Source organism: Taurulus bubalis (genome assembly GCF_910589615.1).
Source record: "Taurulus bubalis genome assembly, chromosome: 13".
Taxonomy (NCBI): domain Eukaryota; kingdom Metazoa; phylum Chordata; class Actinopteri; order Perciformes; family Cottidae; genus Taurulus; species Taurulus bubalis.
Genome location: NC_136601.1, coordinates 13,458,611 through 13,472,172, shown reverse-complemented (window position 1 = coordinate 13,472,172; position 13,562 = coordinate 13,458,611). Strand labels below are relative to the sequence as shown.

Sequence of the window (13,562 nt, the reverse complement as noted above, 5' to 3'; positions counted from 1 at the left end):
AGCAAACCACAAGCAACACAACCAAGCAATCGCTAAGAAACTATGAATGGCATGAACCATTTTAGTCATACATGCTGATCATGAGCCTGAGGAAACAAGTGTGCACAAATAAAGACATTGCTTATTCTGTCCCAGACACGACACCAACCAATGGTTAAAATGTCAGTCACAGTGTCTTATGGTCAACAACATACAGACAGCCCTCAAACATCTGATCAAGCCCTGACATACCACAAGCCACATATCCCTATCTGATTCTGCAGCCATCAGTCAGCATGACTCACTCAACCCTGTCAGAAGACATCTGCCATCATATGCACATGTAACCAACACTGCAGCCTTTGTCAACTTAATGAAACTTTGGTTAATGAAGTGAGCGCCTACACCTGCCAACAGCGCACAAAAAAAAAAAAAAAACTACCACTGAAACAACACATTCACAGTCAAAAAGCACATCTGTTCGTGCATCTCAGGGTAACAGACACTGCAGTTAGCTGATAAGTCAGTGTGATGTCACAGGCGCTGGTTTAAACCGAGCGTGGCTTGTAATGGGATTGAAGCTTTAGCCCACTAATCCACTTACCTCCTAACGCATACATGATGTTGAGGTGCACGCACATACGTAGACATACACACAAACGTTAGGCCCTTTGTGGATTAACCTGCACACCTCAAGAGAGCAGGGACAATTGCAGTCGACTTTGGGAGCATGCATCAACAATCAAACGATAACTTTAAAGTAGTGAGGAAAGGCTAATACATGGGTGATCACGGCCACAGTTGGTGTTATTAGTTGTGGCACCTGCAGCACACTAAACCAACTACCTCCCTGACCCAGTGATACCCACACACACTACACATAATCCAGGACAGTCCACATGGCAGGCATTTAATTATCTTTATTTAAAAAAGGGACCGTGTACAGTTCAAACATAAATGTCACCATTTGATGCACTGTACCAGATTATAGCTTCAGCTAATTCGCATCTGTAATATAGACCTGTATGGAACCAACGTTTACGAGGGAAAAGCCAGTTTATTTGTTCACTCAAGCTGACAGTTAAGTTCTCCCCACCCAGGCATTTTCCTACCACAACAAGTTCACACAGGACCCACCCAACAGGTTCACCAGTGGACACCCTCTAGTTCCCAGACCGTGTGACAGACTACAACTGGAGGACCACCACCCTTGTAGACTGACTCAAATACACAAAACGGGCTTAAATGTGTTGCCATACAAGTTGCGAGGTTTACAACGACCTTAAACCACCCCAGTGATAACCGTCGAGGTGTGGACACACACTTATCGGCTTGGACTGATAAAACGGTGTGCTACCGACATGGAGGCACAGTCTAACTACTTCAGTTTAATAAAAGCGACGTTTTAATGACGAGCTGCATCCCCTGTACTGTACAAGTACAAAGCCTCTCCTTCTGGAGACAGTTCATATGCATTTCCCAGATCTAGCAAACCCCCTCAGACTGCCGTCAACTGATTTGCTAACGCAGCATCGCAATTTAGGGCAGCGAGCAGGCAGCGTTAGCTGAAACACAGCGGCAGTAACAACACGACGTGGGTATAAAACGACTCTCGCGAACAAAGAGCAGTTGAACATTGAGTAACTCTGTGCTCGAGCCATCGCCACCGCCCAGATAAATGACACCGTTTCAGATCAAATCAGCCCGGAACCGTCGCTCGGCACCCGCATGACCTGGTTTGTCCGTCTCGCTACGTTAGCATCACAATAACCCACATAACCGAGCGCCAGCAGCTAGCGTTAGCACAGCGAACACAGGCTAGCCGCAAGTTAGCGTGCGCGCTCAGCGGCAGTTTGAGCTCATTGGAGGCGTTATTATTATCAGGTCCAGCCGTTGGTGTCGGAAGCTATTATGAATGAGGTCTGCCGCGTGCACGGTGAGCGACGGGAACCGTCGGTTCGCACTGTTAACTTTTAACATGAGCATTGTTAGCTAACGTGAGTCGTGCTGCTGATTTGTCGATGATGTGACCACTCCTTGCCAACGCTGCAGTGCGCCCCAGTATCTGTGGTTGAAGAATTAAAAACCCGCGGCCGCTGCTTTAGCAAATATCTGTAAAATTTATGAATTAACATACCTTGCTCGTTGAACGCCTGTCCCGACCCCTTCCGGACTATTCCGTGTATATGGCGTTTTTTCCCCTCCTTCCCTGGGTTCTGGGTCAAGCTGGTTAAAGTCGAAGCGACATCACCGAGTTTTCGATCGAAAAGAGGGCGGGATCAAAAAGCGGCCTTACCGTAAAGACGGCGCACTCAGAATTCCCTTTTTCCTCACACAGGTGTTTGTCACAAGTTTTTAGACTTGGCATCCAGTAGCTGGACTCGGGAGTAAAGATGAACCGCGCACGGACTGACACGAGCAAGCCTACAACTATAATAGAGGAGAAGCAGGATTTAAATTCTGCTGCAGTATGAGAATAAATAGGCTACCTCCCACAGCCTCCTCTCTCCTCCCTCTCCCTCAAATATACACACACTGATGTCATTTCATTGATTGCCCAAGAACAATGGCCTGAGAGGAAGCTGCATTTCTTGGGGAAATACAACAGCATTCCACACCAACATGGTAAAACTATTGGCACATAAAACCACTACCAGTGACCATCACATCCTCCGCATGTGTCTGATCAGTAAATAAATAGATTCATGGTAAACTGCCTCTGCAATCACTTGATAAAAATGAATCATGCTTGACTGCCAGACTATTTGGGGAGCTTTGTAACTCATACTTAACCGTCCACATCGGGTTTTCTCTTGATATTACAGTAACAATTGCACTTTCAGTATTATGTATTAGTGTTTGATAAAATCCTTCTTTTTTTTTTTTTTTTACGTCTTTGAGTGAAACCAAAGCCAAACAAGTAGGGTCCTGATAAACAATACTCTTGTGTGGGCAGGGTGGAAAGAGGAACAATGCAAGGAATTTCCCCCAGTTTCCTCATGAGTCCCCTTCAGTGCTTCAGTATGAGTAAACCTGAGTCACAATACTGCACAAACAATGCTGCACCCTAGAGGGGTAAAGTGACTTGTCAGACATTGAAAGCGGTTTAAACAAATCTATATTTATTAATAATTGCATATCCAGATAAAAAAATCCACAGACACAATCCACACTAAATGAATTATTGCAATCAGTCTGAAACTATATGAGAAGTACAAAAAGAGTATAAGAGCTGAGACAACAGTGGAGGTAGTTTGGTTTTAAAATGAAACACACAGGTAAATGGCTCTTTCCTGAAAAGGCAGCTTACTTTAAAGTAAACCAAACATGTTTAATTCCTAATAAATTATAATGTTCAGATTGATAAATCAGAGTCAGAAATCTTGTCAGTGTATCTGGGATTTTTGTCAACTGTGTCATGTGAGAAACTTTAAAAACAGTTTAAAACCCTTAACATTAGCATTCATGTAACATTTGTACCGAAGGTTGGGCAATACATATCAGCTTATGATTTATGAATCAGATCTTATCTGAATTATTTTTTCAGACCAGTTATGAAGTGCGATTCCTTTAATATCTGCATTAGGCCAATGTGGGCACATCAATGAGCAATATATGCCCATGTATAAATCACAATATAAACCAAAATTGTGATAACACACGATAGACTTTAGCCATGTATTTCAGTGTCTTTGTCAATAATTCTGTCCATTTAAGCGTTTCAATCTGTATGTGGTGCACACTTAGCGTTGACATGGTTTCCTCCTGTAACTAAGTGAAAGATTGCCATGGTTACATGCATTCATGTTGTTATAATAACTGTTAGGTTTTCTAAAAATGACTGCAATTCACACAATACATGTTTACTTATCTAGCATTGAGCTAGATATTGTGTAATATGCAGAGTTGGTCCAGTTTTGGAGACTGTATTAAATGAATACACTGTATATGTTCCTTGAATGATGAATAAGGCCATATGTTTGTCTGCTTTTAAGACAGTTTAGAAAAGGAAAGATGAAGGCATTTTAGTTATGCAGGTTGTTTTCCCTTGAATTAAACAGAAATCCAGCTTGTTTGTGTCCCTAAATTAAAACGCAACACTCCATTGATATTACCGAGAAGTGTTAACGAGAAATACATTTAGTGTACCTGTAGTTCCTCAAGCGCATTTGACCCATGACAGGTTCTTGACAACTACGCAAAACACACATATTACCCAAATGCACACTGTGGCACACAAGTGTCAGTAAAATATATATATATATATATATATATATATATATATATATATATATATATATATATATATATATATATATATATATATATATCTGCTTCTTTCATGGTCAGAGCACTCCGTTAGGGTTGTGTGTGATCATGTGCCTGCGCAGATTGCTGGGGTTGTTGAAGCTGGCGGTGCACTGATTACAGGTGTACGGTTTCTCTCCGGAGTGAGTGCGTAGGTGGATCTTTAGGCTGCCGTTCTGCGTGAAGCGTTTCCCACATTGCGTACAAGCGTACGGCTTCTCTCCCGTGTGAATACGCATGTGGATACTCAGCGTGGTCTTGTTGACGAATGACTTGCCGCAAAAGGTGCAAAGAACGGGCGACTCCCCGGTGTGACTTGCCCTGTGCACGATCAGGTCTTCCCGGCTGAGGAAGCGCTCGCCACAGAAACTGCAGTCCAGAGATTTGCTGATGCCGTGAGGGAAAATGTTCTGCTGCTGGGCGAACTGGCTGACATGACTGGGGTGCCCCACTTGGCCATCAGCTCCGACCATTTGTGTTTTCATTGCAGGATTCAATGTTGTTGAAGCCATTTGGGCGGACTGATTTCGCTCCAGTTGGCAGTTTCGGTTCTTCGGCATCCCTCGGTCATTGGCACCAGTTGTGAAATTCAGGAGGCTGTCGTGGGAGACGTTGTGGTCAGGAGACAGAGAGGTAAAAGCCTGGAGTTCAGAGACAGTGAAGAGGGAGTCGCTCTCCTCCTGTAGAGGCCCTTCCCCTCGTCCGTGAACACTCAGGATTCTCAGCTCCTCATTATCACTTGTCAGGCAGGAATCAGTGCGAGTCCCTGTGGAAACACCACCCTGCGCACTGAGGTTTCCAAAGTCGTCCTGACCTAAAAATACAAATCACAGCATGACTTTACGAATCAGAGTTTTTGTATGAAACTTTGAGACTGGGACTTCTATACAAGACATACCTTGGATCAAGAAGCTTTAAGTAGCTTCAGCAAAGTCTACGTTGTAGTACTGACTGAAAATAATGAGTACAGTGACGTCTCAAAATGTACATCCTCAAGTCCTGAATCAGTCAGTGCTGTAATGTTAACAGTGATGTGTCATCACCGACATCAAATCTGAGAAATGAGTCTATATATTCCCTCACCAAGGCGTCCAAGTTGCTCAATTGCCCCTGCTGCCTTTGGTCTTTTAAATAACTCAATGTGTTCTTTATATTGGAATTACTGTTTATTGTTTGTCTGGTTATTATGTGGTTACGGCGCACTGCACAACAAAGTCCCCCTCTGGGATGATAATGACATGTATATTTAAAAAGTCAATTTTCTGCTTATTTTTTCCTTAAACATGATTTATGTCATCTCTTGAAAAGGCTAAACATAGAATGGATTTCTACGTATTGTCGGTGTCGACCTGACCTGCGAATAATACTCTTGCATTTGTTGACTACTCACCTATAACTGGCTCACATCCTCCCACGTCGTCTTCATCTTTGATCAGGATGATATCTGGGCTCTCCCCATCGGCACACTAACAAAAAGGAATATTTATACACATGAGCAAAAGGAAAAACGTAATTTAACAAAACTTGTAGTTACTGAATGTACTTTGCAGTGGATTTCACCTCCACTTTACTTTCAGAGGAGGAAGTCTTGTTCGCCGCTTGTAGAGAGATAGAAGCAGCTTCCACAACAGTCTTTAGAGCCAGTGGTGGTTTAACGACAACTAGAGGGGACAAAAGACCAAACATCAATCTCCTAAACATGCTGCACATATGAGAATCGGACTCGTAGTTCTGGCCGTGAATTCAACAATTTACAAAGTAAGAGCATCTTTCAATATGTTAAGCACTTCCCCGCATGGTGACTGTGGACCAAGTCGTATTTCTATAGCATGTGTAATAATTGAGATATTGATGATGTAATGCCAACTCCGATACATCACGGATAAAATAAACGTATCCAAAAGCAACAATTGTACAGTCTTCAAAATGGATAAATAAGTTAAAAGTGGAAGCATGTTTAATAAAATAGTGGAATATGTCCATTGCATTTTCCTAGAGCCCAAAGTGACCTCTTCATGATAACAATTAACATACTTTAAAACAAGTTTAAAAAATAATTTCACCAAAAACATATTTCAGATATATCGAACCAGTAATAACTTAACTTATACATCTTGCATATGAGGTTTGAAAGTTAATAGATTAACTTGCGTTATATTATTTTTGGAGGTAAATACATCAATTATTTCACGAGGAATTACATATTTTATCGAAATCGTGCCTGGTCACAAGTGAGTCAGTGATGTATCTAAAGAAGATAAACTAGTTTTAATCAAAATATACGTTATACTCTCTCTAGCTCGCCAAAATAAAGCATTTTGACAATCAACACGAGCCATATCTTAAAAATTAGCCATTAGCCATATATTAGCCTTAATAATTAACTTCAATGAAACTAAGGCTCGTCATAAATCAGACAGTTCAGGGACCACCTTCCGAACACGAGAGCGAACAGCCATGGCGATGTACGAGTCACGTGACGAACAACAGCCGTTCATATATTCACAGTTTATTGACATGTGCTTTTACTACGAGAGCCATTAAAGCAACTATTCCAGCTCGCTTTTAACTAAAATACAAGACAATTAGTTGAAACTTGAACTGAACCGCAGGGGGAGAAGCGTTACTTGTTACTATCGAGCATGAAATAGTATTTTAAAGTGAAAGTATACTCGTTACCGTGTGTTTTAGCCCGTGGTTTGGGGGTATTCCCTCGGATCGGGGAAAAGCGGCTCACCGGCCGGTTGCTCCTGGTCTGCAGCCGGAGGGAGAAGAGCTCGCTCCTCGTCACCTTCATCCTCATCCTCAGGGCTTCGTTTTCCTTCAGGCTCTGCGTGAGATGCAGGCGGAGAGACGCCGAGCCCTCCGAGAACAGCTGACTGATTTCCCCCACGGCCGCCTTCACCAGCACGTCCATTATGGACAAGAGCTGAGCCTCCAGGTTCAGACTGCCCGGCGGCATGTCTGCAGACATGTTTCACTTATGTTGGGGGTGGGGGGGGGAGAAAAAGAAGCTCGACACAGTCGTTGGGTTAGCAAACAAAAGGGTCAACACAATGGCTTTTCCGGTAGCTTGACGATGTTTACCGTAATCCCGAGAAAGCAGGGGCAGTTTCGGTTCTTGTGTCTAGTTCAAGTTTGCTTGGTTATTCTGGAGCCTTTTCTGACCACGATTGTTTGTGTATTAATATTTATAATACATCCTTTAACGGTTTACCTGGGCTCCGAAATCAACGAGCGATTCAAAACAAGTATTCATGGGACAATCAGTAATAATACATTTGATTTGTATAGTGCTTTAAAAGGTACTCAAGGCACTGTACTTGGTAAAGACAAGCAATAGAGGCAGCAATAAAACAAGAACGATGACAATAGTGAACAATACAAAACTAGTATCACAGGTTAAACGCAGATTTAAATAAATGGGTTTTAAGTGCTCAATATCAATGATATTTTGATTATCTAATTGAGAGAAGATAGCGTGAAACTACATGAAATAAGGCTTGTTTAGCTCATGTGTAAACTTTTATCTAGCATATTTTAGCTCAAAATCTCTATGGATTTGTATCCATTATATTCATTTTCAGCTAAAGATATCTTACACAGCTACCATTAACCTAATAAGTTAGATTCCTCATATAACTTAATTGAATTATACTTTAGATTTCTCGATAAATATAATTTGAATACAAAATACAACTGCCTCTGGCAAAATTAAGAATACATCATCCATTATGTTGTCATTCATTCCCGATCACATTGGTTGAGCGTCACATCAACACAAAGATTTTCTGCACAAACAACTTTCACAAGTGCATCATTTTATTATTTTTAAGAGGAACTTTATGATCGCAAAACAAACATATTATGCAAAAAACACAGCATAGTACACTTTAAAAAATACAGCTAACTAATATCAAATTGCCAGTATAGTCAATCCAACACCAAACTAAGACTTACTAATTGAAGTACCACACATCTTCAACCATTCTTTTGGTCTTTTCAGTCTTTCTACTTGCATTCAGTCTTTTATTGGGGACTCTGTCTTGATTAACACTCCTCCACCTCACAGCTGTTTGGTGCGTTTTCTTCCTCACCAGCACCCTCTGTCTCTGTAATATCGCCCCGTTTCTCAGTAATATCTCCCTGTTTCTGCTCTTGACTCGTCATCGCCCTGTTCTCAGCAGACTCATCCTTCTCCGGTGGCACCTCTTCCTTCTCTTTCTCCTCACCAGATGTGTTGTCCTTCCTCTCTTTCTCTATTTTAGAGAGGCTGTGGCAGAGGGACTGGACATATGTGAACACACACATGGGGTCCGGGTGTTTACCCATCATGATCATGTCCTCCACTTCCAGTAGAGGGCAGCAGTCAGCTAGGGACCTGATTGAGGTGACAAGGGGACCGAGGAAAGGAAAAGAGAGAACTGAGGTGAGACAAAGCAGTGGCATACAAAAAAATGACTACGGTACATACAGAAAGTATGGGAGTCCTGATCTTCTCACTAATTTGGCTGTGGTCATTTTAAATGTGCAAAACATTGGGACAATGAGGCAACGTACATGCAGTAACTGATTTTGTTTGGCCACTTGTGGGCAGCAGACAGAAATGATCAACAGAACATTGACTAATCATCCCCTTTTAAGTTGAAATGGTATAATGTTGTCATACCTATATATATTCTCGCAGATATGAGCAACGTTATCATTCATTTGGAGTCATGTTTCTGTCCTGATGAGTGTGAGCATTGTTACTGCTTCTCTGTAATTGTTGTGCATATACTGGATGACAATAGAGTACTTGAATTGTCAACTGTCTTATTTTATTGTTATTGTGTTAATGAACTGAGCAAATAATTGAATGGGAGATAGTTAAATACTCCATACTCTGCAGTTTGGAAGGCCAGAGTGAAGTTTTTCGCCCTCTCTTTTGGTTTCAGGGAGCTGTAGTCAAAAGCATCAGGAAAAAAACGATGGATGAGAGCACAGAACGCCAACCCATCACACCAGGATGATGAGAAGTTTTCTATGTTGACACCCTAAAAGGTCAAAGGACAGGAAGAAAGACAAACCAAGCCGTATTTATGTTATTGTGTAAAATCTGATGGTCCCAAAAGTGGCGACAAATCTTGAATTTTGATGATGAAGATTGTGTGTTGAACTCACGTCGTATTTGCGAGTCTTGCTGCGACACCACTGAAGCATCTTCTGTTTGATTGAAGCTCCGGTAGCCGAAGCCGAAGATGACCTCTGAATTTTGAAGTTGCGGGGTATTGGTGTCCTACAAATTTCACAAAATCACACAATTTCTACAGAAACCTTCATTTTCATATTTCCTGTTACTGAGGTAGTGGGATCGTACAATCACTTACTCTGGGGCACCTTGCTGAAACTTGGCAATGATGTCGTTTTTAGCTGCTGCTCTCATAGAGCGCGCAGAGGGTCTTGGTCGGGAGACAGAAGAAGAGGGAGGGCCACTCTTTTTTTTGGGCTTCCCTTGCTTTTCTACCTCCTTAATCTTAGTTTTGTCTTTCGTTTCTACATCCACTTCCTCAACTTGTTTCTTCTCTGCCTCTTTTGCTGCCTTTTCACCCCTATCTCTGTCTGCTTCTTTTGACTTTACCTCTGTTTTATTCTTCTTTTTCTCGTTGTTTTTGTCTGTCATCTCCTCTCCATCTCTCTCAGTCTCGCTACTCTTGGCCTTTTCCACCTGCTCACCTTTTTTTTCTTCCTTCCTCTCGCCCTCCCCATCTTTTTCTCCACTCGTCGGTTCAGGATCTTTCACATCAACATCAGTGGAGGCTTTGTCTTCAGAATGTTCAGCCTCTTCTGTGTCACCTTCAACATGCTTTGATGGAGGAGTCTGGGGCTTCTCTTTATCTCCAGCACTGGCCTCCCCTTCTCCCCCCTGCTCTCGTACTGCATCCTCCTCCCCTTCATCCCCCACTTTCATTACCCCCAGACCTTCCACTGTCTCCCCTGCTGGAGGGTCGTCCCTCCCTGGGTCTTTACTCTCCTCCAACTCTGGCTCATCAGTCTGGAAGACAAGCGGCATAACATAATTTAGTTATAAATCCATCTGCAGATACTGTCTGATAAAAGTTACAAGTTACAATGCATGTTTGTTCCATACTAAGTTACACGATGACAACTAAAACATCTCTGTGATAACTGAGCACCTTAACTCTTTAACGAAATATTATAAAATATATATAATTTTTTCAAGATACTTGCAAATATGTGTGGATCATCTTCAATACTTTTTTATTCTATGGGATGTGCCATATATTTGGAGACAATACATCCACATTTCTACTTGTGGTGTCTGTATATTGGCTCGGTATGAACAGTAACCTCCATTTCCAATATGATCATTCTCCCTTGGCCAAGTTACTGGTTCAATGGCATACTAAACATATGTTTATTTATTTATTTTTATCTTGATATCTCAGCCAATAAGTATTTTCAAAATGTTTCTGATCTGACCATTAATGTGTCACACGCAAATCATTTAAAATAAAGGACTGAGTCACGGGGATGGAGATGTAGCTCACACCAACATAAAATACCACCACCTCACTTCACTCATTAGACATGTTTATTAGTCTGGGAGCTAAAGAAGAGTTTTAGTTTATTAAAAATTATAATTATAAATTAAAAGACATGCATGAGTGGAAGCCTAGCACATTATGTTTTTTTCTTGCTCTAGTTTCACTGCAGTGATACATTTAGGTCTCTGTTTAAATAATTTAAGAGGTACAAAAAAAGAGTTGTTCCTTAATCTGGTGACCGTCTTTTTGGAATTATTTCCAAGAGTATGACTTCTGTTTGAAAAACATTATTTAAGATGTTCTAAAATTAGTGTCCACACTTTCCTCTGGGGATTACAGGGTCCTCAAACTGGAGAGCCTGCTGTAACGTGAGACCTGAAGCTCCACTCTGGGACATGTTGAATATCTCAATTATTTGTACACAGCTGAGAGGTTGAACTTTCAGATATTCCTTTTGTCATTACATCAAATCACACCTGAATCTAAAATACAGGTCAACTTAATTGCACAACTAATTAATAAACAAAACCCCCTTGGCTCTCTACGTTTAAATTCAGAGTTGTTTCCTATGACGGAGTGCTGTTAATCCATTTGAGGAAGAAAGTGTTTGATTAGTTGAGGGTCATACAATCTTTTTTTGAAACTTCACTAACATCTTCATCGATTTCAAATCTCATCCGGACAAAATGTGGCATCCAGAATTTTCAGTTTTAGAAATGAATATAAGAATTTTTGAAATGCTGTATAATGTGGTAAATGTAAAAACGTGATAGCAGTAAAAGTCAAACCAGGTCAGACCTCGGACCGGGGACTCGTCAGAGGGAACAGGAAACTCTGCAGTGTGTGTTTGCATTACTTTGCATAACTTGTGTGTCTCTGTGTGTTACACTCTGCAGCCAGGAGTAAGTAACAGGTGTCGCACAGCAAATTCAGCCAAACCCACTTCAACGGTCCAAACACAACAACACCTGCCACGGCCACAAATAACCTCACTGCCTTTTCCTTGTGCTGATAGTGACACTTGGTCATTGTGAGAAATGTGAACACTTTATAGCTGCAACTTCAAAGAAAAATGCAAAAACACACAGACCTGGTTGTTGTTGTTGTTGGTGTCAATCTGACCAGTGGTCTCTGTAGACGCAGATGTCTCCTGGCTGGGCAATTCCCCATCCATAGTAACACTAAATGTCTGTTATTCAGCTGGATCAAAGGTCAAATAAGACTTTCTTTTCAACTATTGCCCCAGGACTCTTAAACGATCACTTCTGTCTTCCCTGGAAAGTTTTCATTCAGTCGAAAGTGAATCTTCTTCACAAGAAAACTGCTCAATGTCTTCCCACTGCAGCACTTTTCTTCCCTGACCCTATCTTCCTCTTACCTCCTCTCTTTCAGCACTGCACCTATGTTTGTGATGTGTGCGTATCTTGGTTTGTGGATACCCGCCTTCACCCCCTTTCACCAGACACCCCCACCCTCTGCTTTGTGAGGATGCCTATGCCTCTTTATCTGACCTTTCGGGCAACACAAGGTCCCGAAATAGAGTCCCAGTGACATAGGCACAGTCCAACGGGCCAAACAGCTGCGTCTGCTGTGGAAACCGTGACTGTACACACACATATAATGCACACGTGGGTCCATGCATGCAGTTTATTGCACAGTACACATACGAAATCCTCTGACCAGGGACCCTCAATATATATTGTCGATTTGTATATATATATATATATACACCAAATCCAGTCTTTTCCATGTCTAAATCCTTTCATATGTACGAAATGAAGTTGTTTGATTTTTTAAACTTATAACCAATATAGGAAAATGTAAAGGTGCCATGACAGTAAAATAGAAAACAATATTTGCTTCCACAAATAAAATGTGCAGTGTTATAACACAGCACAGTCGCCAGGAAGAAATGTTGGTATTGTAGGTTTCTGCAAATCACTTTGTCACTGGGATTGTCTATTTTGTCCTAAAACCTCTTTTTCCTCCCACTTTTACTAAATTATATCACAAAATGTTTACAAGGCATATCCATGAAAACTAAATTAAAAACATGGTCAAACCAGACTAGTCCAGCTTCTTAACTTCCCGTCCTGACCGAACAGCGAGTCTACTCATTCAACACAAAACAGATGTTTTTAAAAATAAATCCCACTCTGTCTGTCATTATCTTCTCCTACCCCCCACATCCGTCTTCTCCTCCTCCCTTCTGTCAAAGTCTTGGGGGCTATAAATATGTCAACGCGTTCTTGTGTATGTCCCACTCCCTCCTACTTGTGGTCCAATCTCTAAGCACAACTATGCATCTGTTGCACTTTTTGTGTTTACAATATATTTGTGTGTTTACAATATATATATATATATATATATATATATATATATATATATATATATATATATATATATATATATATATATAATATAATTAAAAAGGGAAAACAAAGCAGATGTTGAGAGCTTTACATTCAAGCGTTTATTAAGAAAATTTTATTGGAAACGTGTGCGTGTCCATGGGTGGAGTCAAAGCTGCTGTGTCGTTAAGGGAAAATGATTGTCTTTACTTTGATTGAATTGCCTTATGCCAGTCATGTTCTCCTCACTTGTGTGTGTGTGTGTGTGTGTGTGTGTGTGTGTGTGTGTGTGTGTGTGTGTGTGTGTGTGTGTGTGTGTGTGGTGTAAACTCCTCCTGTTGTCGTCTACTTTTTGAACTAGATGTACAACAGTAGC

At 41.2% G+C, this 13,562-nt stretch overlaps 1 protein-coding gene across 1 annotated transcript; it reads right to left on the bottom strand.

Moving 5' to 3' along the window:
- Nucleotides 1-8,112: 8,112 nt before the first annotated feature.
- On the bottom strand, nucleotides 8,113-12,201 carry smtnl1 (smoothelin-like 1). Its single transcript, XM_079229030.1, has 5 exons — nucleotides 11,926-12,201; nucleotides 9,657-10,321; nucleotides 9,451-9,565; nucleotides 9,172-9,323; nucleotides 8,113-8,668 (listed from the first exon to the last, which is right to left on the bottom strand). Exons 1-5 carry the CDS (start codon nucleotides 12,007-12,009, stop codon nucleotides 8,338-8,340), a joined length of 1,347 nt encoding a protein of 448 aa, XP_079085156.1. The 5' UTR covers nucleotides 12,010-12,201; the 3' UTR covers nucleotides 8,113-8,337.
- Nucleotides 12,202-13,562: the final 1,361 nt, after the last annotated feature.

Coding starts and splice junctions, on each gene's coding strand:
- smtnl1 (XM_079229030.1), bottom strand. CDS start 12,009: ATGGATGGGGAATTGCCCAGCCAGGAGACATCTGCGTCTACAGAGACC. Junction 10,322..11,925: donor CCAACAACAACAACAACCAG/GTCTGTGTGTTT, acceptor CTTGTCTTCCAG/ACTGATGAGCCAGAGTTGGA. Junction 8,669..9,171: donor CTGGCCTTCCAAACTGCAGA/GTATGGAGTATT, acceptor CACCTCAATCAG/GTCCCTAGCTGACTGCTGCC.